The sequence below is a fragment of the Amyelois transitella genome, chromosome Z (genome assembly GCF_032362555.1).
Source record: "Amyelois transitella isolate CPQ chromosome Z, ilAmyTran1.1, whole genome shotgun sequence".
Classification (NCBI taxonomy): domain Eukaryota; kingdom Metazoa; phylum Arthropoda; class Insecta; order Lepidoptera; family Pyralidae; genus Amyelois; species Amyelois transitella.
Window position 1 is genome coordinate 1,019,415 of NC_083535.1, and position 24,771 is coordinate 1,044,185.

The 24,771-nt window shown below is 36.9% G+C and overlaps 2 protein-coding genes across 2 annotated transcripts in view; one reads left to right on the top strand and one right to left on the bottom strand.

Moving 5' to 3' along the window:
* The first annotated feature begins 532 nt into the window (after positions 1–532).
* LOC106130573 (uncharacterized) overlaps positions 533–24,771 on the top strand; it is a 53,777-nt gene continuing 29,538 nt past the window's right edge. Inside the window, exons 1-3 of the mRNA XM_013329447.2 lie at positions 533–826; positions 15,154–15,453; positions 17,251–17,372. Of these exons, the coding sequence (XP_013184901.1) occupies positions 15,319–15,453; positions 17,251–17,372 (257 nt within the window). The 5' untranslated portion in view covers positions 533–826; positions 15,154–15,318. The remainder of the gene's footprint in view (positions 827–15,153; positions 15,454–17,250; positions 17,373–24,771) is intronic.
* On the bottom strand, positions 19,829–23,962 carry LOC132903923 (uncharacterized). The gene is made up of 3 exons (XM_060953412.1): positions 23,832–23,962; positions 20,699–20,839; positions 19,829–19,928 (listed from the first exon to the last, which is right to left on the bottom strand). Exons 1-3 carry the CDS (start codon positions 23,960–23,962, stop codon positions 19,829–19,831), a joined length of 372 nt encoding a protein of 123 aa, XP_060809395.1.

Below are 24,771 nucleotides of genomic sequence, written 5' to 3' on the forward strand. Positions count from 1 at the left end.
GATGAAATTAGGATGTAGGTAGCTGAAGACCCAGAATAACGCGGAATTGATAGGGTATCCATGCGGACGAAGTCGTGGGCGGCCTCTTATTTCAAATAAAAATCGGCAACTTTAATTAAATTTTTGATGGACCTAGCTAACACTAAGTAGTTAGGATATTTTAGCAGCCTATAGTGGTCTTTGTCTTTATCGTTTGTCTCGTTAACTTCTTATTTGTGTAAAAGAATAGGTTATTAATAATTATGCGGTACTATCTCATTAAACTGTTTATTTCTTTAGTACCTATATATGAGATAATGTAAGTTTTAACTAATTGTAGTTCCTAGCCGCAGTGTCGCTATATGATACTGGGTAACTCAATTAATCCCACGGGAACATCGATCGCATCCCGGCCGAAGTGCATCGGCTCTGCAGGTGCATCGAGAGGGGGGCAGTCCTGTAGACAGTGCACTTGCGCAGCGCCTTGTTATTGATCGTGCCGGTGGCGCCGCCGCGCGGACGCAGCTCGCAACTCAGCTGTCAAACCCGCGTGACGTAACCCTAGGGCTGCCCGCACATACGGCCGCCGCCAGCCGGTACGATTGTACGTCGCGCTCTCCTCCGCTCGCGGTCCACATCTACGCAGATCCCGCGGCAGGTGAGACGGGGCCGTGCTGGCCCCGACTGCTAACGCGGTATTGATCGCATCCCGTCTCGTTCCAATGTTTATAAACAGCCGGCCGCGTACATACTCATCTTGTTTTTGATACGAACACTGTTTGAAAACAAAACGGGACGGTCCCGAATGCACCGGCGGCGAGTCGGCGACGCAAAGGACTCTGTCCACGTACGTATGCACTTGTTTATCCCGATTTGATTCACATTACGCAGCATTTCGATGACGGCGAAGCGTTTACGCAGCTACGGTGTGTGGCGGACTATAAATAAAATAATATCAGTGTCTTACATGTTGTAAACATTTGCGCTGACATAGAACGTTGTTCAATCGATCGTTTGTGAAATGTTTTTTCGGGAACATAACGCTGCCGGCGTTTAGTAACGTCAGAATAATTTTCGCTTACACATACAAACGACATTACAGGTAATACTAAAATCGTCTGCGTAAAAGCCGGTAATTAAAATATCGACCGAAATCGCCGAGAAGGCTATTAAGTTGCGTAACTTAAACCCATTTTAGAAGCTCTCATTGTTACGCACGTTTCTGAACATGACAGGGGCAAATAACAAAAGCGTCTAGATGTTGAAATTGCGTTTCAGACCCATCGTGCCCCTGAATAGATTGTACTAGATATACTGTAGTATCTCCTAAACAAGGCGGTAGTGTACGTAATCAGGAAACATCAAATGTTGGCAAGTTTAAAATAACACCGTTTTGTCTTGAGGAAACGAATTGATGCGATAAAGAATTACCCATGGTTCTTGATGTTTGTTTATACGCACATACAACGAGTGTCGGTTCGAAATCAGTAAAACATCTGATAACTATTTCGTTTCTTCGATAAACACAAGTTGTGCAACTGCAAGATAATTAATCGGATGCAACTATAATAGTTGATGCCATCATCACATCACGATATATCGTTATTGATGATAGCATAATTATTATACTCAAAACAGATGACGCAGACTTTGGTGACAATTTCGGAGTTGTTAAGGAATATCTATGTAAATTAGCTCCAATTAGGTACAGACAACCCACTTTAGTTAAATTATGAAGTAATTTGGCGACATCCACGTGTAAAAACGAGAACGGGTTCCATTCCAAAGCATTTGTCAGAGTGGCTGTTTATTAAATATCCTTTGTATTAAAATGTTGATACAAGTGTATATCGACGGTTACCACAGAAATCTAAATAATGAGGCAATATCAGATTTTTGTGATTGGTAGCTGTACCGTTGACATAAGTAAATTGATCTTATATATAAAATGCCCGTGTCACAATGTTCGTTCCCGTACTCCACCGATACGGCTTGACCGATTCTCATGAAATTTTGTGAGCATATTGAGTTGGTCTGAGAATCGGCTAACATCTATTCTTCATAGCCCTTAGTGATAAGGGTTGTCAACCCTTAACATTTTTTTTAACTAGAAATAACTTAAAATTTATTTATGTATATGGCAAAACAACGTTTGTCGGGACAGCTAGTAATTAATAAAATTTAGTAGATACGAGTAGGTACTGGAAGATCCTGTACAACGCAATAATATGAATGTCAAGTGACTATCAATTTGTCACAGTAGGTGACTGACATTTGACTTTACGAATTCAATCCGCCCGGATGCATTAATTAACTTTTAGTCTAGCCGTAACATCATTTTAACATTCCTACATATTCCCTCCGCAATTGAATTCAGAACTTTGCAAATAAAACTGACACAAAATTCTATTTGGCGCAACATTACTGTGAAGTTGTGTTGTATCGCGTACATCTTTAAGCCCGCATGTTTTAGTGACCTAGTTTTTAACTGTTCCATTAGGTGAGGTCATGTGCCAGCCAATTTCTAGGTTCTGGCAGGAAGTAGCTGTTCTGTTCTGGAGTTCGGTCGCTAAACGTACGTAGGACGTCCTGTCGTGTGCCGCGGCGTGTGGAAACCAATAAATAAAAGCACAAGGTCGTCTATTTTAGTCACTACTTATTTATCTTTCTAGCCCATTTCGTCATTAAATTTCGCATGGGTGTTTTGTATGTTTGGTTGTTATGTGTGACGGATCATTATTTAAATTTATAAACCTAATCGTTGGGAGATCACGAACCGGTTTTATATTTTGGTTTTAAATGATAGTTTTGAAATATGTTTGTTTACAATATCACTGGGTTTATAATAATGCCATGTAAATGTGTCAAAATAAAATATAAAGTGAAGAAAGTTTTTATATATTTGACATTAAGACATTTAATTTCGCTTAAGACAAATCAAAACTAAAAATTTAATGTAAAATAAAATATAAAGATCTATCTATGTTAGTTTAATCAATATAAAGATATCACAAAATATGAAATTCATTCTGGTGAAAATGAACAATACAAATATCTACAATAATATTTTCCATATTAGGTATGTACATGAAGTTTAAAAAACACCAGAACCTTATTTATGTTCTAGTCACGAAACATCCATAATACAACTTCTGAAAAGGTGACAACGAGACTAATAAATCATCTACAATCATTAATCATATCGGAATAACAGTTTGTAACCAAATCGGGAATAGTGAAAAAAAATATATAGACGAAAAATTTTCTAATAAAGTTAGATTGTAGTTGGTAGACGCACCAAATTTCGTGACTGAAAATGTTATCGATGAATTCGTTACGACACTCCTATTCGCGGTACTAACAGTAATAACATTGCATTCCTTTTGACATTAGAATCAAACAAAAAGTGTCGACGATATAATTTCATGAGCGCTACAATAATATTTTAGCTCGCGTTTCGTGGGACGATGATTATGCAATAACTGCCTGTTCTATTTTACGACAAAGAATATTGATCGTTTAAGGACTCAATTCGTTCTGCTTTTTTTTATTTTTGTCCGTTCTCTACAAGAAATTAGCTATAGTCGTGTCCATTTCTGCAAGAGCGTCGTGCGAAACGTCTACCGGAAAATCTTTTATGTCGGGACTCTTCAGTTCTTGAATATCACGTCTGTAGTTTTGTTTCTGGCCAGCAACACGGCTTTTATAGCACTGACATTTCCTACTATGTTTGTCTGTTTTCGCTCGTCATCCCAGGACAATAATAGACTGCGATGCATTGCATTTTGTCCTTGCCTGACGGTGATGTCACCAAAACAAAACAAACATTGGACGGCGACAATAGCGCCCTACCCACGTCACCTGGGCGCGCCAAATCTGTGATTTCTATATGATAATTTTAATGACCTAATGTATTGAGTGGCTCTATAAATTTAACCTTTTGATGTTTATTTTATTGGAGTATAAAATGAGGATTTATGTTTTCTGGATTAAACCGTAGCATTACCTTGGTGCTATCGTTCGTGCCATCCTGCAGTGATGAAGACGTGTGCTTAATGACTATTGTCTATCAAATCGGGATTTGACATTATTGTTAAACATCATTTAGGAGGTAATAAGGTCAAATACCGAAACAAACGTTTATATTTGTAAGTTGGGTTAGTGATAAATTATTTGCGGTGTAGTGTTAAAAATTGACATCTACCTTTCTTAGTTCTAATCTAAATCTAAAAAGTTCTTTAGGAAAACTGGAAAATAGAAATTGAGACTGAATTATTGTTTTATTTCTACCTGTGCTCATACGGTAACCCACCGTTTCAATCTATACTAATATTATAAAGCTGAAGAGTTTGTTTGTTTGAACGCGCTTATCTCAGGAACTAATGGTTCGAATTGAAAAATTATTTTTGTGTTGAATAGACCATTTATCGAGGAAGGCTTTATGCTATGATGCATTATCACACTGCAACTATACCTAAGGAGCGAAGAAATAATGGAAAATGTGGAAAAAAACGGGGAAAATTATCCATCTTTGAGGTCTTCAATGATGCCCAAAATAACTATTCCACGCGGACGAAGTCGCGGGCACAGCTAGTAGAAAATATAGCTCTCCTTCAAATAACATTGATCGACTTCGAGAAGCAGGAATTCATTATCGAAATGAATTGAAATTTTGCAGACACAGTTCCATTATGTATGAATGTGGCCATACGGTTGAACCACAAAGCGAACGTTCCAATGACTTTGAAAACATATATCACATTACAATTTCGTCACTCAATTGAAATTATAACAAGGTTCGGAATATCCGGTATGCAATGTAAGCATTTCAAAACCTTAATACGCCAAATTATTGCGTCTTTTTTATGATTCACCTTCTTCTTCATCAACAGCTTTGTAAGATCCACCATGTTATAACGTTTCCCAGAGAGTTTGGCAGAGACATCATTTTTCCACTTGCCATTATAGTACATACATACATACATAAAATCACGCCTCTTTCCCGGAGGGAGAAGCAGAGACTACCTCTTTCCATTTGCCACGATCTCTGCATACTTCCTTCGCTTCATCCACATTCATAACTCTCTATAATAGTGCTTCTTCCAAAGCGTCTTTATGCCGATATGGTTCCGATAAAATGTCCTAATGGCTTAAAAAAAAAGAATAAAAATGAAGTAAAAATAAAATATACCTAAGCCAGTTGCTTTACTTCTTGGTCAGATATTGAATGTCAGCTGTAGCTAGCAACCCGTCAGATCTCTCTTATCTCTTAAACTCAATTTCAAGTAGACATATAGCTAAATGGAGCCTTCGAGCCTTAAGACCATTGGCTCTGTCTACCCCGAAAGTGATACAGTAAAGTGTAGAAGTTAACCCTTCGGTTCACTATTAAATATAATAAATAATTAAGTTATTTATTTAGCCAAGTAAGGTATTGAGCAAACTGACCATGTGTTATTTTGTTATTAGATAATAACTGAATGTTTCAGCTAAATCGGTTCAGTAGATTTTGCATGAAAGAGTAATAAATATAAATAAATAAAAGTGGAATCCAATATCAAGAATTTATAAAATAAGAAAATTTTAAAGTATTTTTAAAGTTTGTGGAGTATCCCCTACTTTATTATAGTTACTTTTTCCATCATTTCTCCTGTCTCAGGTGAGCTGGAATAGATTTCTTCAGAAATAAGCAGAACCTATGTACTATTGTTTCTTGTGTATATTATTTATATATGTTATTTGTGTACATGAATTGGTAAATAAATAAATATGTAGATTTGTATTGGTGCCGTGAAGATCCTGGCACCAATGCAAAAAAGAATTGGATCACTCCATCTCTTTCCCATGGATGTCGTGAAAGGCGACTAAGGTATAGGCTTACAAACTTGGGATTCTTTTTTTAGGCGATGGGCTAGTAACCTGTCACTATTCGAATCTCAATTTTATCTTTAAGCCAAATAGCTGAACGTAGCCTATCAGTCTTTTCAAGACTGTTGGCTCTGTCTAGCCCACAAAGGATATAGACATGACCATATGTATGTATTTATGTATGTAATAAATAAATAGACAAGTCACCTGTGTGGCCTGCGTTATCTAGCATAGATCAATAAGACAGTTATTTACACCCGTGACAAAACGTGGTATTTTAATATCAATAACAATGTAGGTATGCCTCACAGCGCCACATCGCAAAACAATTTGAAATCAATTCACATGATCAAAACAAATTCTTCCTGCGTTGCGACCGTGAGCATGCATTGTGAACATGCCTTTGTAGTTTTATTTCCCGTCAGCGATTCTTGTACAGGCAAACACAGAATTGGATACGATATGTAATTTTTAAAAAAGGTAAAATGTCAAAGGTCCTGGTAAAGGGTCAGGTCAAAAGTACCCGAAACCGCCGAGCTTGCATGAAGAAAGTTATGAATGTGGATGAAGCGAAGGAAGTATGAAGAGATCGTGGCAAGTGGAAGGAGGTAGTCTCTGTCTACCCCTCCGGGAAAGAGGCGTGATTTTATGTATGTATGTAATTTTTCGATTGACTTTAAACTGTAATTTTTCCATTTAGCGATAAGGTGGGAGAGATTTTTCGCCGGGCTTCACACCCGCGGGAATATCTAGAAAGAACGTTTTGACCGTCTGTCTGTTTGTCTGTATCATCAAATACGGTCCAGTAGTTTTTGAGTTAATTCACAACAAAATAAATACCAACATACATATATTCATGTATATATCCGTTGCGGGAAAGATAAAACCAACAATCTTGAAGAGACTGATTGGCCACGTTCAGCTGTTTGGCTTAATTGTAGAATTGAGATTCAAATAGTGATAGGTTGCTAACCCATCGCCTAAAATAAGAATCTCAAGCCTATAAGCCTATCCGTTAGTCGCCTTTTACGACATCTATGGGAGAGAGAATGAGTGATTCTATTCTTTTTTCTATTGGAGCCGGGAAACACACGGTTAAAAAAAACACAAAATATTCTTCAAATCAATGTATTCGCCTTAAAATATTAGTATTACGTATGTATGTAAGGTTGCTTTTTCAGGATCATATTTTACTTTGTCCGTCTCTGGTATCCAGGCTTTAATTATTTAATTAAAAAATATGAAACGGGCCCGATATACTTTTTCAAAGATTGTTTATTTATTTAATTGATTTTTGGCTGTGATTTAGAATTTTTAATTTTATTTTTGTGAAATAAAATAAATAGTTAATCGGTTTTCTTTTCGACTGTACCGTGTCGATCCTCGTTCTATCTCTATTAAGGCAATGAGTGCACTTGTAACATCCATATCAAAGAAAGTAAACATACGACGTACTTCTGATTCCCGAGGGGGATAGGCAGAGGTCGTGTATCTTTTTTTGTCTTTCCCTCGCGTTCTATTTTGACCACATGGTGTATTTTTATTTCAAACTAGACTTTTGTTCCCCAGGTCTTTGTTCTTTTAGGACTTTTAATTATTATACCTAATCAATGTTACGTTGAAAGTCAATCTCTATGCAAAGTTTCATCTAAATTTGTCTAATATTTTGTGTTTTTTTTTTTTTAAATTTTTAATTATCATAATCAATGTTACTTTGAAAGTCAATCTCTAATTCTCTATGCAAAGTTTCATTTAAATTTGTCAAATTTTTTTTTGTATTAAAATTGTCCTATATTATTTCATCCATCATATAATATCATCATAGGCATATAAAGACTTTATACTAACGGGGTAGGCAGAGCCAGCAACCTCAAAATACATTTAAATGATATATTCAGGTTTAGAATTTCGTGTTTCATTTAAACAATTATGTTTATTATCGTTATCTGTTTTTATATGAACTGACACATAACTCATAAGAAAAAGGGACAAGCGAACTAGGATTTAGAAAGTTCACTACTTACTACATGCAAGAGATATCTTCTCGGGTAGCATGATATTTCTAATGAATATCATATGACCACAGATCAATGCAGTCAGGTGTTCAGTGCTCTGTGCACTTCTTTTAACTTTGCCATGAATCAAACGTAGCGGCAGTGATGATTTTGGGCTGGACCGCCACCAAAGCGAAGGTTTTCCGGCAAGTTGTTATGTATGGGGAATCGAGCGACTATGTTGTTTGTGATTTTTTGGATAATGAGAATGTGGCGATATCTCTACGCCACTCGTCACAACATCAAATCACACAACACAACTGTCAATCATCGCGAAGAAATTGACGCGCTCAACCAATAGCAGCGAAGTAAATAAATCGCTATTTCAGAGATTTCACGGATTGGAGCTATATATACAACCTCCGACACAACATCGTTGGAGCCGCGGTGCCCCAGGCACAACACCTAGCCTGGCGGAAGATCTTCCCTTTGGTGGCGGTCGAGCCGAATCATCGCTCCCGCTACAAGAACATAGATCTGTTAGTTGTAAGTTTGCCTGATGGGTATTTAAGAACAGTAGGATGATTTAGGCGAGGGCTTGACGCTCTTCCTAACAGCCTTTGAGGTGGAAGCGCGCAAGGGGCTCCTAGACCAGGTGGGATGAACCTCTGCCTTGGACTTTGCCTTTCTGTAATGCAAACTCGAGGGCGGCTGCAACGCTCTTAACCTAAGGTTCTATCATAAGTCCTGGGCAGTATGGGCGACTAGCAACTTACCAGAAGTCCATAAAAGTAAGATCCCCGGCATGATGCCTTCGAATTGCCAAGAAGGCAGCGCCGGAAGGTTTCAGTGCTGAAGTCTGGTATACCTACTTGGTGCCAGGAGTCCCAGACTCTCCCGGGTGGAGACCAGGGGGATCGTCCGTATAAAGATTTCCCTTCCGTAACAAAAAATAAATAAATAATGGGATTCTATCATGACTTACCTTTACACCTATATCTTGCCTTAGGGGCCTGTGTCGGCGTGAACAGTTCAGCATCCAAACACTGTTAAGTCAGAAGTCGTATTCATGTTTCAATCCGTGAAAATTTTGCTTGCGCGATATAGCATACATACATAAAATCACGCCTTTTTCCCTAGTATTCGTCTTTTTCCTCTTTCTCTTTGCGATATAGCATACGCGCCGTGATTGGTTGGTAGCGTGTGACGTTTAGAGATGTCGCCAAACAAATTTCAATAATTGCCTGTTAGACTAACATATAGGCAAATAAAAATCTGAATGTAGTCCTTTTGACTTCTATCGACTAATTTTTTTTGCGCTATGCCAACAAATAGGTACCTATGAATTTTCTCCGTAAATATATAAAAAGATTGATTTGCCCGTTTCCGAATAGTTTCTAGAAAAAAATATATTGTTTGTGTAGATATTTCTGTCACAAATTTTATCGAAATCTGTTCGAGTTTACCTAACAATGTTAATTTGTTTGTTTAACTCGTTACTTTTTACAATGTCAGTTTGTATAAGGCTTAGTTCACATCACACAGACACGAAATGCAATGTAAACTTTTAATACAGCGGCAAACACTTTACATTATGACTACTGGGACTAAATCGTCCCATTTGTCCCACCGTTCTTGGCCGCTTGGACAACCCAGTGGTACACGTGGGACGGATCTCATCATCATCATCATGCGAAATTTAACTTAACCGTGATTTTGATGTTATAAATGCGGAACATGCATTAAGATCTTGAAACGTGAGTAAATAAATCTCTTGTAAAAAATAAAATATCCTCATGCATTTTTACGGTGAGTCACTGTTTTTATGTCAACTGTGGGAATGACTTCAACAGGCATTCCTTCCCGAGAAAGGTCAGATGGTGTCTGCGGCGACCATAGACTTCGGACTAATATGAGACATTAGAAATGACACATACTTAAAACTAAAGGAATGATGTGATGCTTCCATGCTGGTTCTAGCCAAGAAAAAACATATGTGGGCCAGCTGCGTTACCTTACCTCGCATGCGGTTTGTAAAATTCAATCAAGCTTAAAAACTTGGGATTCTTCTTTTAGGCGATGGGCTAGTCAGTATCAAATTTAATAAATCGTTCTTTTTCTTGAATCTTATTTCCATACATATAATCACGTCTATATCCCTTGCGGGGTAGACAGAGCCAACAATCTTGAAAATGCTGATAGGCCACGTTCAGCTATTTGGCTTTAAGATAGAATTGAGATTCAAATAGTGACAGGTTGCTAGCCCATAGCCTAAAAGAAGAATCCCAAGTATGTAAGCCGATCCATTAGTCCCCTTTTACGACATCCATGGGAGAGAGATGGAGTGGTCCTATTCTTTTTTTTATATTGGTGCCGGGAACTACAAGGCGGGATTATATTCCAGGAATAATTATAATTTATTATACTTGAAACTTTAAAAATTATGAGTTTTTACAGTGCGTTGCTGCAAAACTGTAAAATTAGACAATGTTATAGTGACTCTTTTGTTTACGAGTAACATCATTTGCGTTGACCCATTAACTAGTTGCCACTTCTATGGTCTTGTTTTATTCCGAATGCTATGTTGGTGATGGTAATCGCTTTAATTACTACAACATTACTGATCTAAGTGATAGGAGATAGGTACTAATTTCTGTATAATTATGTTAGAACTTTTCTTTCTGTGGTAGAAGGTAATAGCCGATAAACTGCTATCAAGATCTGTTCAAGTAATAGGTACTTACATAGGTAATTGCTTCCCCTATGCAAATAACATTTTTGTCGCAATAAGATATTATATTCGATCAAATCGTTCGAAGAATCTTCTGAAGATTTTCTTCAAGTTTTAATTTCAAGATTTAAAAAAAATATATGTATGTATTTTCTGATGATTAATTTTATTTAATTAATTTTAGAAAGTTATAAGGTAAAAGGTTTCATGAACAAACTTATCCGTAAAATTGAGATACATACATACATATAATCACGTCTATATCCCTGGCGAGGTAGACATAAAGCAATAGCATAGCGTCCAACCTTTTGAGGTTGCTGGCCCGTCGCCTAATACTAGAATCCCAAGTTTACAAGCCTTCCTTAGTCGCCTTTTACGACACCCATGGGAAAGTTATGGAGTGGTCCTATTCTACTTTTTATTGGTGCCGGGAACCACACGGCACAATTTGGGATACCTACACTAAGAATATGCCATACTAGAGGCATCTCGCGACTTCGTCCGCGTGGAAACTCTATCATAACTTAACGATTAATCCCGCGGGAACTCCGGGATAAAAAGTAGCCTACATGTTATTCTGGGTCTTCAGCTAACTACTACACACCAAATTTCATCGTAATCGGTTCAGTAGTTTTTGCGTGAAAGAGTAACAAACATCCATACTGACATCCTGACATACAAACTTTCGCATTTATAATATTAGTAGGATTATAGTTTGTTATAATCTGTCGACGAGCGTTGCGTGTTTGAAACATGTTTGTCACACGGCTATCATAATGTTTGCATGCACTGCATTAAGTATTCCAGCTATGTTTAATAACATTATTAATTACGGTTTATACAGTTATTAACACTCTGTAATTTAATCCTTATTGAGGTGTGTGTGGAGTGAATAATATCGTAAGAGGCGGCCAAGGGAATGAGCACATTCATCTAGTGCTTTAATCTATGGTTTAAACTTAGTAAGATATTTTTGTTACGCTTTTACGGCTAAAACGCTTGACCGATTTTAGTATTATTTATTATTAACGATTAGATTTTAATTTAATTTAAAAATTAGACAACAATTATTATGAGGGGTTAAACTTGGCTTATCTGTTAGATATAAGTAGTCTTTTTGTAAGCAAACCAAAAGTAGTATATTGTAATACAGAGGTCGGTCAGGTTATGGGCCCAGCACGCTTCTCCTGCTCCTAAAGAAGACTAGTCAGAATTGCAGAGTAATGTAATATATGTATTTAGGGCTTTGCGGCCATTCCGTGTAAGAGCTAGTACAAGAATCATATTTGACATTCATTCATTCATATACGAGTAATATATACCTCTTGAGGATTAGTCTTCAAAGACTGACAGGTCCCGTTCAGCTGTTAGGCTTAATGATAGAATTGAGTAGTGACAGGTATAATATCAAATTCGATCAAATTAAAGACGTCCTCAATAGTACCCGAAACCGCCGAGCTTGCATTAAGAGAGTTATGAATGTGGATGAAGCGAAGGTATAAAGAGATCGTGGCAAGTGGAAAGATGTAGTCTCTGCCTACCTCTCCGGAAAAAGGCCTGATTTTATGTATGTATGTATGAGATACGGCTTCTAAACTTGGGATTCGCCTTATAGGTGATGAGCTAGCAATCTGTCACTATTTTAATCTCAATTCTATCATAAATCCAAATATCTTTCTTCGCCCATTCATACCACAGTTAAATATACATACATACATACATAAAAATCACGCCTCTTTCCCGGAGGGGTAGGCAGAGACTACCTCTTTCCACTTGCCACGATCTCTGCATACTTCCTTCGCTTCATCCACATTCATAACTCTCTTCATATAAGTTCGCCGGTTTCGGGTACTTTTGACCTGACCCTTTACCAGGACGTCCTTAATTTGATCAAGATACGTTCGTCTAGGTCTCCCACTCCGACCTTTCCCTCCATACTCTCCTTGTATATCTAATTAGTTAGTTTAATTATACCAATAACAATTGTAACAGCTGATTTATCCCAATGATCATATTGATTTCGAAGAATTAAATAGTTGGCGCCAAATCGAAGCTTGAACGGGAATGGCATCCGAGAAACGCCGGCTTTGACAACTAGTCTATTTATAAACGAAAGCAACCGTGATCCCTAATATTTGTATGGATCATACAGAGACATAGGTACAAAGTAAATAGATTTGTATTTTTGTTTGTAACAAAAAAACTTAAATTCTAAGAGACTGATTTTTTTTAAATTTTGTGCACATGCAGACTAAACCTTCAGGCTTTTGTTTTCTAGAAATTCCCACTGGAACGAAACCTCGCGCAAAAGTTTCTAAGTATACTAGAAGACTTAATCTATATATGTATATCTAAAAATATTACGTGACATTTTAACCTTTGGTTGATAGATAACATTTTTAAACAGAAATAAATAAAAATCAACCATATTTGCATAATAATCAAAACGAAAGTCTGTTTGACTGTCTGTTTTCAACTAAACCACTGGACCGACCTTGATGATATATTTTTATGAATATATAAAGTTAATTATCCGATCAAATATTCTTATAGGCTAGTTTAGAAATGCCCAATTTATGTTTAACGAGGCATTCGGGAAAAAACATTATTGCTACACTATTTTAACCAACAAACCTTTATGAACGGACTACCAACTCACATGTTGTATCGGAAGATGCAGTTTATTATAGTACGCCGCGGAAGTTGAGCAATCAGAAAAATAACAGGCCATAAATGGACGATATCGTTCAGTAAACACCATGAATCATTGTTCATTGGTCCGGTAAATGACGGGTAAATGTATGCAAGATGCGCGCGCGCTGTTGCATTGATGTTACCGACTACAGTTGCGTAGACCAAGGTCAGGATCTATAATATATGTACATCCGTACCTACTAATATTATAAACGTGCGAGTTAATCTGTCTGTTATACTTTCGTGGCCTTTTAGGTACGGAACCCTAAAAAGACCAAAAAAGTCGTAAAGACTTACTGGATAGTGCCAACTGCGGCGCGGAAGTCGGCCTTAAAGGCTAGCAATACAATGCAAGTCCGCACTCCAAAATAAGGAATGGGTACTATATTTTGAATTAATATTGATATATTTCCGCGATAATGCAATGGGTTCCCTGGTAATCAGAAATTCCCCATGGACCCACCGGTGGGTGATGTTTGTGGGTTGCGGCGGCATCCATGCTGGTCTGGTAGCAAAGATAACAGTGTGTCAGCTGGTTCTCTTTCTGTGCAGATTGTAAAAGTCAGTCAAAGGACATGCTAATATACTTGGTACTTCTTTTAGATTTCTCTTACCTGTGTTTTTTTCTGTTTTTCTTCTTCTTATGGTGCAATAAAGAGTCTATCTATCTAAATTTCTGCATAATGTTGCCTATACAGAATCCTACTACTATTATAAAGGCGAAAGTTTGTATGGATGTTTGTTACTCTTTCACGCAAAAACTACTGAACCGATTACCATGAAATTTGGTATGTAGGTAGCTGAAGACCCAGAATAACACATAGGCTACTTTTTATCCCAGAGTTCCCGCGGGATTGATAGGGTTTCCATGCGGACGAAGTCGCGGGCGGCCTCTAGTTCTACATATTTTTGTGTTCTAGGTAACAGTATAACACCGCTAACCGGTATCTGTTGAGTCAAACGGCAAAAACCACAGCAAAAACATCAGTTTCATCAGTTTTTTATACCTATAGATGTGTTTAAAAAATGTGCAGATTTCCTAAGCGAAAAAAAAACTAGTTCTTTTTTGTTCGAGAGCTCATCGAAGTAGGCATAGGATCTGTCTAAAGTGAAGAGGTTAGTGTACTAAAAATTCAAAGTTACCTTAATAAATGGTAAACATTTTAAAATAGTAAAAAAGAGATTTTCACTATTTTCATGTCAATTCACTCGCGAGATATTGTAGGTTAGTATACTGAGTTTGTATATTCTATCTAAAATCAAATACAATAGTTAAGTAACTTCTAAGCTTGTTAATAAAATCAATGATTCAAGGTTGGAATATCTTAAGTCTGTGTTATCAAATTCTACATAATTACGTAGGAGCTCACAGGTAGGTTGTAAATATAATTTGAACAACGTACTATGTCATAGTTAGTTGATTTTTTTCTCGTGTAGCAAGCAAACCTCAATAATAATTTTAAAAAATCATAATTATTTTTTTTCTTTATTTTTGATTTGTACTGTTCTAAAAAACATATTTTCATTCCATTTTTTAAAAGATCGTATTATATTTATACATATTATATATATATTTTCACATTTTCCATTATTTCTTTGCTCCTTATAGTTACAGCGTGATGTTATATAGCCTAAAGCCTTCCTCGACAAATGGTCTATTCAACGCAAAAATATTTTTTCAATTCGAACCAGTATTTCCTGAGATAAGCGTGTTCAAACAAACAAACAAACTCTTCAGCTTTATAATATAAGTATAGATAGGTGCGATTATATTTTCAGACGACGATATTTCTATTCCGCATTCTAGATCTATCGCTAGTATTTTATGTTTATGATTTCCATTTTATCTTTAGTGAACGCAATAAAAATACACATCTTATCTTTCAGATTTGAAGAAAAACACCGTCGCCGACCGCAAAACTGAGAATGTAGGTAGTGATTGAAATTCGAAGACTGAAATTTCGCTGTGAAATAGACTATAGACGTGAAACGCCAAAGTTTTTGTGTTTTTGGACAATGATAACCAAGTAACTGCTAGTGTGATCTGTGACGATGTTGTCTTACATGGTGCCGGTGGAAGAAAAGCCCCCTCCAGTTCCTGGGAAGGGCCGGTTGGCCCTGGAGTTGGTGGGGAGCCCTGGGAGCCCCGAGGCGGCCGTTAGGAGGACCAGGACGAATATCTCTAAGGTATACATACATATGGTCACGTCTATATCCCTTGTGGGGAAGACAGAGTCAGCAGTCTTGAAAAGAATGAAAGGCCACGCACAGCTTTTTGGCTTAATGATAGAATTGAGATTCAAATAGTGACAGGTTGCTAGCCCATCGCCTAAAAAAAGAATCCCAAGTTTGTAAGCCTATCCCTTAGTCGCCTTTTGTAATCTATATATTTTTAAATCTATTTTAGAAAAATTTAACATTTGCATCGCACGTCGGCATACATAATAGGGGATGAAACGAATGGGAAAGCAGATTAGCTACTTACGAATTCCAACGTCATTCAGTGATTCCCATTCATTTCATAATATGATTTTCAATAGAAATGATTGTCTCTTTTCGATATAAAACTCTTGTGTTTCAAAATCTGTTTGTTTGCATTATCTATATTATGTCTATGTGTATCGATTGTGGTTTGCGGCACCAATAAAAGTGCCGTGTGGTTCCCGTTTCCCGCGCCAATAGAACAAAGAATAGGATGACTCCATCTCGTTCCCATGGATGTCGTAAAGGACTAAGGAATAGGTTTATAAACAAGGGATTCTTCTTTTAGGCGATGTGCTAGCAACCTGTCTCTATTTGAATCTCAATTCTATCATCAAGCCAAAAAGCTGAACGCAGGCTTCTCGAAATTCCCGCGGGAACGAAAGTAGCAGACAACTTAATGGAACAGGAATTTAAATTTCGTATGTCGTATATAAAGTCTAGGAGTATAAGACTGGATTTGATAAAATTCCCTCGGGAACGTTGTTTACTGGAATTTTACGTTTTACGCGGGTAAGAGACGCAGGAAAATACTAGTTAAATAAGGCAGGTACTATAATTGCTTGTTATGAGTCCAATCTTGCAAATTTTTAAAGTTGTTATCTGGAAATTATCTTCGAATTTCATCCTGTTGGAAAAAATTGAAAGATTATTACAGGAGATTACGATTAGGGTGAAAAGTGCCTGGCCTGAGGGAAGTTCTTAAATTTAATGATTGAATTTCCCTCAAATTTAGGGGAAGACATCGTTCCCGCGAATAAGTAACCATAATATAATCTGTAGCTAAAATTTATTTTATGGTCGTTATTATTTGTTTTCAATGTATGTACCAAATAAACAATAGATATGCGGGTATTCCCGTAAGCGAAAATTTTAGGTTAGTTAGTTAATGAATTTTCGCTAAAAGTAGGTAAGTAGAGGGTTAGAGTTTCATAAAATTTTGCCAATGTAGAGAAATCGCATAGTATGTGTGCAGAGATTATGAAATTATTAGCGTTTGCCCGCGACTTCGTCGTCTTCTCCCCCTTTCCACGTTCTTTCTCAAGGTTAACTCAATCTCTGTATTTGTAAAACATATACATATGATCACGTCTTTATCCCTTACGGGGTAGACTAGACAGAGCCAACAGTCTTGAAAAGACTGAATGGCCATGTTCAGCTATTTGGCTTAATGATAGAATTGAGATTGAAATAGTGACGGGTTGCTAGCCCATCGCCTAAAAGAAGAATCCCAGGTTTATAAGCCTATCCCTTAGTCGCCTTTTACGACATCTATGGGAACGAGATAGAGTGGTCCTATTCTTTTTTGTATTGATGCCGGGAATCACACGGCACTGCCGGGAACCACACGGCACTGTATTTGTATTTCATCAAAATCTGTGTATTTCATCAAAATCGGTTCCCGACTTCAGGCGAGAATGCGGAAATGTACGTTTTTTACACGTTTGGGGGTCTACCCTCGTTTTTTAGCCGTTATTAACCGTTATTCTTTTGTTTCCTAAGGAATCGTCTACCAGTTCGTTCGCCAGCGACCTGACGATATCATCTTCGACCCCCACCGGGGCATTGGACAAACCCAAGCATAAACTGCTGAGCAATGGCTCAAAACACACCTCGCTGAAAAGGTAAGATTTTTTTTTCTACATGTACATACATAGGTCTATTTACGTCTATATCCTTAAAGGGTCAGACAGAGCCAACGGTCTCGCAAAGATTGAAAGGCCATGTTCAGCTGAATGGCTTCACGATGGAATTGATATTCAAATTGTGACAGGCTGCTAGCCCATCTCCTAAATGCATCCTCACCGCTCTGTCGAGGGGCCCAGGGTATGCCTTTGACCATGCACCGTGCGAATTGTCATCATTACTGGTTTAGTACGCACTTATAGTTATGTAACATCCAATATTTCCCACGGGTAAACCTTTATGTGGTATTGTTTGTGCCGTCTTACCGTAACAACGCGTCAAACTGCAATCTGTACACTAATTCTAGCTTTTTTACAATCATTTTTATTTACTTGATGATTGGAATGTCCTACTTACATACATACATATATATAATTATACTACTTAATGATTAATCACGTCTATATCTCTTGCTGGGTCGACAGAGCTAAAACTCTTGAAAAGACAGAAAGGCCACGTTCAGCTATTTGGCTTAATGATAGAATTAAGATTAAAATAATGACAGGTTGCTAGCCCATCGTCAAAAGAATCCCAAGTTTGTATGCCTATACCTTAGTCGCCTTTTACGAGATCCATGGGAATGAGATGGAGTTGTCCTATTCTTTATGATATTGGTGCTGGGAACCACACGGCACAACGAGTTTAAGATAAGCGGGATAAAATGAGTAGCCATGAGTTAAAAATCGAGTTATATATTACCTTCAGGGTTAGCATCGTAATAGCACTATCGCTGTCCCATTCCACGTCACAATTATTGGCTCTTTTAAGGGATGTACATGTGATTTTTTGTTTATTAAAAAAAAACATATTATTTTTTAACAATGTGTTCATTAAATTACACATTAAATACAACAAATAAATTACATTAACATTGTAAATTTCCAAAATACGCAATATACTAACCTTGATTTTTGGAGAATTCGCGAAATAAATATCATACAAAAAGTGCTCTGCTTCCTGCAGTCACGAGTCGACCTTACTTGAGACTTTTTATTAATATCAAACTTGTTTTTGGCAACGGCTATCCAATAAACTAGACTTAAGCTAAGTTAAACATTTACCTATTTAGATTCGAAGCAATAGAAATATTTCGTTTCATCAATATTTTATTTTAGGATTTAGAGACAACCAAATTTTACGAAATTACGCTCTGAAAAATCATTACTTAGTCTAACATATTATATACAGTAATACCCCGGACTTACGCGGTAGGTGGGTCCGAGCGGTTGCCGTGTAAGTCGAATTCGCGTAAGTCGGGGTTCAACGTTGCATATAAATACATATAAAGTTTGTTTAATCGGGACCAGAGTGTAAAGAAAACAATAATTTAGAAGAAAAATGTTAAATATAGTGTAGGATAATAAAAAAAACATTGTTATGAATAAAGTAAGCAAAACCGAAGTTATTTTGATGTCGAAGGCTTCATATATTCTAACGAGTTAATTTTTTCTTCTTTTCACGTAAGTATAATTTCCTCGAAGCATACCAGTATTTTTTTTATTCCTCGTTTTTTGTAGAAACGCGTTCTTCATTACAATCAATTTTTTCTTAACTTTGTAACCCCTTTTCAATTGAATTGAGTCCTTCTGTTAAGTTTGCAATTGTCATTTGATTTACCGATTCAACTGTGTCTAGCGAATCAGTTTATTCAATGTCTTGCTCTAAATTTAATTGCTTGGCGATATCAACAACTTCTTCTATTATGCTATCGATTTGTTCAGGATCTGAAATGGTGTCTCCTTGGGTTTCAGAAATGAAAAAAAATGGACACAGGTTTTTCCAGACACCACTGAGAGTTTTTTGTGAAACCTCATTCCAAGATTGTCCAATATGTAATTCTTACAACATCTAAAACATTGAATTGCTTCCTAAAATCTAACAGAAAGCTTTTTGTTCTGACTTAAAGTTTCATGTAGATGTGCAAATGACCGCCTTGTGTAGTAAGTTTTAAATGTTTTAATGACTCCCTGGTTCATTTCCTAGACATAATTAGAGATTATAAGTAAAACGCACTTGCCTGTAAAACAATAGCACGCGGAACACGTTTAAACCTGTCCCAAATTGAACACTGAGTGGGCGGAGCGAGAGCCGATGTGCGCGGCAAACAAAATTGAAAAACCGCGTATCTCCGAATTCGCGTAAAACGGGGTAGCGTAAGTCGGGGTATTACTGTAATGTGTTTTAAGAAGCAGGTTTAATAAATAAACTGGCTTTACCCGTGGGAAATTATAAAAAAAAATGTGTACATGATCAAGAATTTTATGCATTGAAAACACTTTTAACACTAAAATAGACAAAGATATAAAAAATCATCGCGATAATTTTTTTTTTGTGAATACGTCTAAATTATAACTTCATAAAACAGTTATTATATATCTTTTAAGTACTTATATAGTTATTTATTTCCCAAATAATCCATACTGTCCCACGGATCTGGTGTTCTGAGTGGTATCTTCGGGATCCACGAAGTGTAGATCTCTAGTTGACATTCCGGCCTGAAAACGAATTAATTAATCTTGTTCATTAAGTTGTTTTATAATAAACACTTTATAAAAATAAATAAATATATTATAAAGAGTTAGTCAAGTCGATCTATTTGTTTAAAACGTAGAATATTTTTAATATTGGCATGATAATTACTTATGTAATAACTTAAGGCAGAAGGTCCTGGAAGTAGAGACTAAATAGATTAACCGACTTGGTATTATATATACATATATATATATGCATGGATCTCACAACGTTTTACGGTAAAAAGACTGAGCTGAGACTTGGGTTTTTTTTACAGGATGTTTTTGATGGCATCTATGTCTTTTACTACTTACTAATCACGTCTATATTCCTTGCGGGGTACTAACTGTCTACCCCGCAAGGGATATAGACGTGATTATATGTAGGTATGTATGCTATTTGTTTATTCAGTCAGAACAAAAATGAATGACCTTTGACTTTATTAAAATAGATTTAATTTCACACCGCACTCAACTTTGATGCTATCACTTCGTGGATATAAGGTCAGAAGGCAGCTTTTAACATTATCTGCGTTATTATTAGCGGTTTAGCGGGAAGAAAAAACAGGGTCACCTTATGATAGATAATGATATACTATACTTACTCGTGGCAAGTGGAAAGAGGTAGTCTCTCTCCTCCTCCTCTCACTCCTCCGGGAAAGAGGCGTGATTTTATGCATGTATGCATGTATGTATTTGTTATAGTTTAAATAAAGCTGTAGGGTGCTTGTCAAAATACATATTTGTATGTTTACTTAGCTGCGAGCCAGCCTATGTTCCCCGTGGTGGTGACGGGGCACGGCTTGAGACTCTTGCTTGTCTCCACTCTCTTGACCCCCTGAGGTAGCACGCTGGCGTACTCCTTGCGTATGGCGTCGGATTCTTCTAGAGTTTTTCTAGAAATAATACATACATACATACATACATACATAAAATCACGCCTCCTTCCCGGAGGGGTAAGGCAGAGACTACCTCTTTCCACTTGCCACGATCTCTGCATATTTCCTTCGCTTCATCCACATTCATAACTCTCTTCATGCAAGCTCGGCGGTTTCGGGTACTTTAGAAATAATCAATGTTTTATATAGTACTAGCTGTGCCCGCGACTGCGTCCGCGTGGAATAGTTATTTCGGGCATCATTGAAGCCCTCAAGGATGAATAATTTTCCTCGTTTTTTTTTCCACATTTTCCATTATTTCTTTGCTCCTTTTTATTGCAGCGTGATGTTATTATATAGCGTAAAGCCTTCCTCGATAAATGGCCTATTCAACACAAAAAACAATTTTTCGATTCGAATCAGTAGTTCCTGAGATTAGCGCGTTCAAACAAACAAACTCATCAGCTTTATAATATTAGTTTAGATTTATAATGTTCATTTCGATTCAGACATATCGTAAGTAACGTTAAAATTTCGAGTATGTCTGATGTTAATTCTACTCGTGTACCGAACATGGCTGGATTGAACCTGAAATAACATCTTTCCTCCTGGCTTTAAACCTGAAATATCATATAGGATTTTATTCCAAAATTCCCACGGGAGCGAAGGTCCGCAGCGCAGCTTTATATAATTACTATAAAAAGCCTGGGGCTTCATAAACTCAGTTCTGTATTTGGAAAAACATACATGCACACATATAATCACGTCTATATCCCGTTCGGGGAAGACTGAGCCAACAGTCTTCGAAAGACTGATAGGTCACGATCAGCTGCTTGGCTTAATGATAGAATTGAGATTCAAATAGTGATAGATTGCTAGTCAATCGTCTAAAAGAAGAATCCCAAGTTTATAAGCCTTTCCCTTAGTCGCCTTTAACGACATCCATGGGAACGAGATGGAGTCCTATTCTTTTATTTTTATTGGTGCCGGGTACCACGTACGTCACTTAATATAGGAAAAATCTTCTTAAAACAATCACTCCTTTGGGTCTTCTTAAGTCTTGAATTTCGACAAAAGTTATATTGATTTTAGACCTACCTACCTATATCATAGGCGGTCTTTTCATTTAACTTCCTGAAGTCTACGTCTACTCCACATAACTTTCATTCATGCTTTTATAAGTTAAAATGTATCACTTTAATGGTTATAAATTTACAGTTCATGAACAGGTCATGGATCATAGAATAACAGTATTCTTGGGTATGCAACGATCCAATGCCGGCACTAGCATAGACCCGCTGCAGGGAGGTTCCGGCTTACGTAGCACAAGGGGGCGCAAAGAGAAAATAAATTTAAGTACTTTCTTGGTTTTACCAATTTTGTTTTCAATTGTCATTCATTTTAAAGTTTTCTATATATTTTACAGTATTGGAATTGTAATACTTATATAATTGTCTGAGGGCACGGTTCAGAAAATTAAGACAAGATTTGCGTAAAAAGCTATTTTTTTTGATGATTTTAATAAACAGGTAGAAACTTGAATATAAAAAATAAATATTTTAGTAACAAACGTGATGATGGTACGGAACCTCTCATGAGCGAGTCTGATATGCACTTGTCCGGTTTTTTATATTGTTCTCTTTAAAAGTGAACACTCTTAAAAGATTATATAGAGATGGATTATATTTCGTTATAGCTTTGAAGTTAACTGCTGAATTTGATGTCTTGGAAAATCGGCACCATATAAGAAAACAAAGAAAAGGGGCGGCAAAATCGTATCCCGCTCGAGTGAAATCTGCTAGGGCCGGCACTGCTACGATCGACATTGGTCTCGCATGAGACTTCAACGCGTTAAGTTTCATTCCCGTGTCCAATGCTTTGATGTTAGTAGGAAGCCGTAGAGGAATGCAGTTTGTTTGTTTGTTACGCTAAAACAGTTTGAGCATTACTGCCTTTTAATTTTATTATAATGTATGTTAATGGCGGAATTGATAGGGGTATAAGTGAAAATACATACATACATACATATCATCACGTCTATATCCCTTACGGGGTAGACAGAGCCAACAGTCTTGAAAAGACTGAAAGGCCACGTTCAGCTATTTGGCTTAATGATAGAATTGTGATTCAAATAGTGACAGGTTGCTAGCCTGTCGCCTAAAAAAGAATCTCAAGTTTGTAAGCCTATCCCTTAGTCGCCTTTTACGACATCCATGGGAAAGAGACGGAGTGGTCCTATTCTTTTTTTTATTGGTGCCGGGAACCACACGGCACACATAAGTGAAAATAATCGTAATTAAAAAATAATGTCTCTATTAGGAACATATTCATGATATTTGGTTTTCAAAAGTTTGTATGAATGAGTATTGAGCAATGTGAATTATTTTTTACCCCGTAAAGAGTGGCCATCTACTTATCTTCTACATATTCGTAAACAGAGTATGAGAGAGGAAGTACAATAGATAAATGTGATCATTTTGAGCAAGTCATACATTCATTTAATGCAAGTCTCCACGCTGGTTTGGTTGCGATAAAAAATACTGTGTACCAGCTGCTACTCATGCATATTGTAAAAGCTTATCAAAGGTGAAGGATATTAAACTTAGTATTCTTCTTTTTAGGATTTTTTACCTGTCTCTATGTAGGCAGCTGAATGTGGCCAGAGGCCAGATTCGGTACTGTTGGGACAGTCTTTATAAGGGACTAGCTGTGCCCGCGACTTCGTCCGCGTGGAATAGTTATTTTGGGCATCATTGAAGCCCTCAAGGTAGAATAATTTTCCCCGCTTTTTTTTCACATTTTTTACTATTTCTTCGCCTCTAATAGTTGCAACGTGATGTTATATAGCCTAAAGCCTTCCTCGATAAATGGTCTATTCAACGCAAAAATAATTTTTCAATTCGAACCATTAGTTCCTGAGATTAGCGCGTTCAAACAAACAAACTCTTCAGCTTTATAATATTAGTATAGATAAAGGCTTTATCCTTCGAATTCTAAGGTCTTATCATACCTTCGCTCCTCCAGCAGCCAGCTCCAGCGGTCAAACCACATCTTGCGGCAGATGTCGACCTTCTTCCACTGCGCGCGCATCTGAAACGCCTCAGTGTTGGGGTCGAACTTAGGATTGTACTCCTTTGCCATTTTTCAGAATCTAAATATTAAAAAAAACGTGAACAGTCTTCGATCAAAAATATATACCTAGATTTCCTTTTAGCGGGATTGCGCGTCTACATATAGGAGTTACGTCGATGTGAAAATGTTAAATTAAAACTATTGCCTGGAAGAGATTTTTTTTTTTTTTTTTTTATTTTATTTGTTTCACTTTGTGTTTGTTTTTTTTGCATTGAGTAAAATGTATTATTTGTTTAGCTTCCTGGTTTGTGTGCTATTTGATGCATCTTCAAGCCAGGTTGCCAATGTTCTTGTGATGTGATGACGCAAATGGTTTATGATATTTATATATGAGTTTGTATATTTATATATATATATATATTTATGTAATATATGTGTGTATATATATATCATTATTATTTTATTATTATATTATATTATTGTGGTAAGATGTCCCCATTGAGATCTTTTAAATTGGAGTAAATGTATTCGACAAATTTGGTTAGTGAGGCCATCGACTGTTCCTTTGTCATAATGTCCGTCAGTCTCTGGAAGAGATTGCATAATTATACAATATATGCAACAAGGCCGCATTTTTTTTTCTACATACATACATATGGTCACGTCTTTATCCCTTGCGGGGTAGACAGAGCCAATAGTCTTGAAAAGACTGAATGGCCACGTTCAGCTATTTGGCTTAATGATAGAATAGAGATTCAAATAGTGACAGGTTGCTAGCACATCGCCTAAAAAAGAATCCCAAGTTTGTAAGCCTATCCCTTAGTCGCCTTTTACGACATCCATGGGAAAGAGACGGAGTGGTCCTATTTCTTTTTGTA